Here is a 4,155-nt window from a genome sequence, read left to right on the forward strand (position 1 = left end):
TATAAATCCCTTTGCATTGAAGATGGATAACTCATACAAATATTATACATTAACTTCTAAGAGGACATATACCTCATTGTCATGGCAAGGAAACGTGACAACTTTCTCAACTGGAAAACTTCGATCATGGTCAGGGTTTGATGCCATTTTCCATATTGATAATCCATTGGATGTTGCAACGGCTATCAACTCATATGGCCTAAACTTGTTACATGTTTAAAAACCAACAATTAGTAAGCACTATTAGAGATCACTTTGTTTACATAAACTTGTTACATGTTTAAAAACCAACAATTAGAGAGCACTATTACAGATTTCACACGAGTCAGAATTTCTGGCCTTGAACCAACCAAGATACACACCCGAGCCTGACAACATGAAACGACACAAGGAGTTAAGTAAAAAAAAACTCGAAAACTTAAATTTATAAATAATGTAAATGTACCTGCAAATAAGTCATGTATGGACTTGGATTCACGGCTCTTAGCGCGCGATAAATCTCGAAAGGATCTGCGAACGTTCGGCGTTCAAAACGCTGACTTAAAAGAATCTGGAAAATATCACCTGCAAGAATGTGTTCTTTCGCTTGTAATACTGCTGACTTGTATTCGTCACTGGTCATGCTCGACTGGGTTAAAGGAGTTCCGAATTGTTGGGTGCTTAACTCAACAGAGTCCGGAGCTAACTTTGGCCTAATGATTGAGAACTAAGTAAGGATTACGAAACAACCAGAATGTTATAGAGAAGATAAGTCACTTACAGATCACAATCGCGTACTTTAGACGCCAATATTTCCAAACGTTTGACTCCATCTTTGTAAGCTTCTTCGGTGGATGGATACTGATCAAGCCTAACCCAGTGAATTATATATGCTTTCTAATGATTAAAATTATTTATCAAAAAGATAGATAATCAATGATGGAAAAAATTGTATATAACTAAGATATATGGCAAGATTTCAAACCTTTTGGATCCTAATGCAGAAAAACAAACCTTGGACGAAAGTCGCAAAAGATAGGCCAAACCTCAATGACGAAAATGGCATTTGGGAATAAAAGATAGAAGCCACCACAGTGGGTGGGTTTAAAAAAAACCTAATCTCAAGGGTTTGATAAAAAAATCTCCTTAAAACAAACATCAGGATCCAAAAGGCTACTGAATGTAGTAGTAAGCTTGGAATGTCTATATAGAACACGAGATGCCTTCCCCTCACTAAACGGACCAGTTACCAGCAAGTCCCATATGAGTTAATATTTATGCATATTAGCCATAATCACAAGAATCATAGACCCCCTCCGCCCGTATCGCGAACCAGATCACCCGTAACGGAGTACAAAATCAAACCAAGCGACACGGGTTCGCGATCCGGACCAGAAAAAACAGGGTGTACGCAATTTTCATTAAATTCGTTACAAATCATATAAAATCACGTTTTGGGAAAGTTCCGACTGATTTAGCGTTTGGGAACGCTCCTATTCGCGTAAAATGCTAATTCAGACGCAAAATTACCAAATACTCGACTCACATTCTTTCAACATCTGGCCCGTATTTGGCAAACTGAACCATTATCTCTCTGCCACCAACAACTCTTCCTGAATGCTCGTAACTGGCGCTGGTTACTCATGCAAAGCCGGTTTCGCGTCAAGCGCTGCGTTAAGCACTTACCGGTGACAGTTTACTCCCGTTACATGGTATCGAACACGCGTTTTCTATCTCCGTTACACGTGCTCGAGAAAAACGCGTTACAGACGCCGCATTATGCCTGAATGACAGACTCAGTTACGTGTCGAGCGGCTAGTTCACTGCGTGCCGGGGCCAAGTAACGTGTCGCCAGACGCGCGTTTCCCAGCTCTGGTACATGTAATCGGCTCTGCACGTTTATCCGGCTTTTAAACATGCGTAAACCGAGGCATGATTGCCTGTAACTGGTGCCAAAAACCAGAAAGTCAGAACCTAGAAGCTGTACAGTAATTTCAAAATTAACCGTTCTGACCAGAAATTCCCTCCTTTTAATTGACAATGCGTAAACCGAGGCATGATTGCCTGTAACTGGTGCCAATAACCCTTTATTGAATCAACTCCTTTTAACCAGCAATTCAAACCCGCCTGACCCGACCCGTTATACAAGTTTCCCTTTTAGTTGATATTTTTGGATTTAACCCGTTTGAGATCAAACAGAACCCAGATCGACCCATTGACAAATAAATGGGTCATGCATACCTTTAGATTATTTGTTCCAAATCGAATCATTTGCTGCAACTGCCATTCTGTTTGAATGCCCAACAAAAACACGAATCATTGTCAATTAAATCTCATGAATAATACCAGAGTATTCCTGCTTGGTCTAATTTCACCTTTTCTATGATGATCTGGAGTCTGGACCAAAAGAACACCAATACCTATTAAATTAAAACAATAAATATCAACATGTTTGCGATCAAAAGTCAAACTAATTACTCTTTAAAACTCACGAATAATATCATGTAAGTGATTATTGGACATTAAGAAATCCAAAAATTAGTTGTAACAAAACAAGCCAGCAAAAAAACTAAAGCTTGGGCACCGGGTTATTTTCAAAATCTTTTGTTAGTAGTTATTAAAAAGAAACAGTTTGAAGGTACCTCAATGTGTTAGTCAATAGGCACGGCTCTCATCTTCTCACTCGTGTCAGATTGTTGTGTTAATATATAGTTTGGTAAAACCATGCTATAACCCTGCAATTTAATAAACAAAACTTCACCTAGATAATGTAGGTCCCTAAATTTATACCGTATAAATACATATTCGAAATTTTACCTCCTGTTTCGGTAATTAGCGTAGATATCATCAACATGATCAACATCAACAAGCAGATTTTGGTGTCAGAAAAGTCAATATAAACAACCGGTTCTTCAAATAAGTCTTCCATCTCAATCTTATATGGTAGGTTTTGTATCAAATCCAAACTAATAGCCAAATAGTTATAAATTAGACACAAAATCATGAAAGAAAGATGAAATACCATGGGTACATATTGATCATCCTCCTCATCTTCAAAGATCTCAATACTCTTTGATGATTGCTTCGGTTCACCTGATTTTGACAAAAACAAAATCATCTTTTAATGAAGTATACACTAAATAAATTTAAACAAAAATCTTAATGGCTATGTAGTGAAAATTTTTTGTAGCCAGACCCTTTAATTATAAACAATATAACAATAATCTTAATCATTCAGAAAACTTTAATTTTTTCCATAAAAAAGATGTAAAACTTACCCTGTCGTTGGTCCTTCTTGTCATCGTTCCTTGTAAAGATCAAATAACAACAAATATAAGCAAAATACGTGACTACCTGTAATCACCACCATAGTCACCACCAAACCACAACTTCACCATCTGAGGATTCCTCTGCCGGAATCCTAACCGCCCCCGACTGACTCAAGAAGGAACCCTAAAGCCGCCACTGTTGAGGCTTCGATTTTTCCACTACCTACCACTGCTATTGCCCCAAACAAAATCATCACTGACCTTTCGTCATATCATGGTAGAAACCTTTGACCCGATGGACTTTGGTGCTCCGATTAAACCCTCACAGCTCCATGATCGGCCAAACAAATGACCAAGTTCAGATTATGCTTATTGATTTGAATGACCTCCAAAACTGGTGTCTGCTCCCCACTCTCCGTTTTCTTCGGTCAATAAATGGATTAGATCAAATGGAGTGGCGATTGATTTCTCACTTGTTTTGCGGTTGTAGGGTTTTGAGAGGAAGATATACGCCGATGCAGATGAAACACCGCGACATAAATACAGGGTTTCCCAAAACTCGGTGGATGAAATCCCTATTTTAACCCTATCGTGTCTTAACATTTTGTGGACTTTCTTTATATATTCCTTTAAAATGGCTTGTATTCTTTGTTTATTATGCTTCTAAATTTGCACACATAGTAAAATTACATTTTGATCCATCACTTCTTCTTTTTAATATATTATAGATTATAGATTATTTTAATCAATATTATTTTAAGTACTGCATTTAAAACATCATAAATGTTGATTTTAAAACAGAACATGTAACTAAATTTTAGATTATATATAGATAAATATTCAACCCAAATAGCTTTAAACACTATTTTATATAGTTGGTTGAAATATTATACCAATTAATTGGCCT

General features: G+C 37.2%; 1 protein-coding gene across 4 annotated transcripts; it reads right to left on the reverse strand.

The window, feature by feature from the left end:
• Positions 1–3,929, reverse strand: LOC110937129 (anthranilate synthase alpha subunit 2, chloroplastic-like). 4 transcript variants are annotated; one of them, XR_004871058.1, is made up of 11 exons: positions 3,258–3,929; positions 3,002–3,072; positions 2,797–2,914; positions 2,622–2,714; positions 2,355–2,399; positions 2,221–2,267; positions 1,526–1,925; positions 778–876; positions 446–692; positions 312–368; positions 50–199 (listed from the first exon to the last, which is right to left on the reverse strand). XR_004871058.1 is itself a non-coding variant. In XM_035979180.1 (4 exons), exons 2-4 carry the CDS (start codon positions 810–812, stop codon positions 273–275), a joined length of 378 nt encoding a protein of 125 aa, XP_035835073.1. In that variant the 5' UTR covers positions 813–876; positions 1,526–1,934; the 3' UTR covers positions 1–272. The 4 variants fall into 4 exon arrangements, 1 of the variants encoding a protein (XP_035835073.1); XR_004871057.1 differs by having other exon boundaries at positions 58–368; XR_004871059.1 differs by lacking the exons at positions 50–199; positions 312–368; positions 446–692; positions 778–876; positions 1,526–1,925 and adding an exon at positions 2,020–2,049.
• Between the last annotated feature and the right edge of the window lie 226 nt (positions 3,930–4,155).

Source organism: Helianthus annuus, chromosome 11, assembly GCF_002127325.2.
Source record: "Helianthus annuus cultivar XRQ/B chromosome 11, HanXRQr2.0-SUNRISE, whole genome shotgun sequence".
Classification (NCBI taxonomy): domain Eukaryota; kingdom Viridiplantae; phylum Streptophyta; class Magnoliopsida; order Asterales; family Asteraceae; genus Helianthus; species Helianthus annuus.

Bases quoted from the DNA above. Each gene is read 5' to 3' on its own strand.
- LOC110937129 (XM_035979180.1), bottom strand. From the start codon at position 812: ATGGAGTCAAACGTTTGGAAATATTGGCGTCTAAA. The intron at 693-777 runs GTACGCGATTGT...CTCAATCATTAG, and splicing joins TGGAAATATTGGCGTCTAAA to GCCAAAGTTAGCTCCGGACT. The intron at 369-445 runs GTACATTTACAT...TCATGTTGTCAG, and splicing joins CATACATGACTTATTTGCAG to GCTCGGGTGTGTATCTTGGT.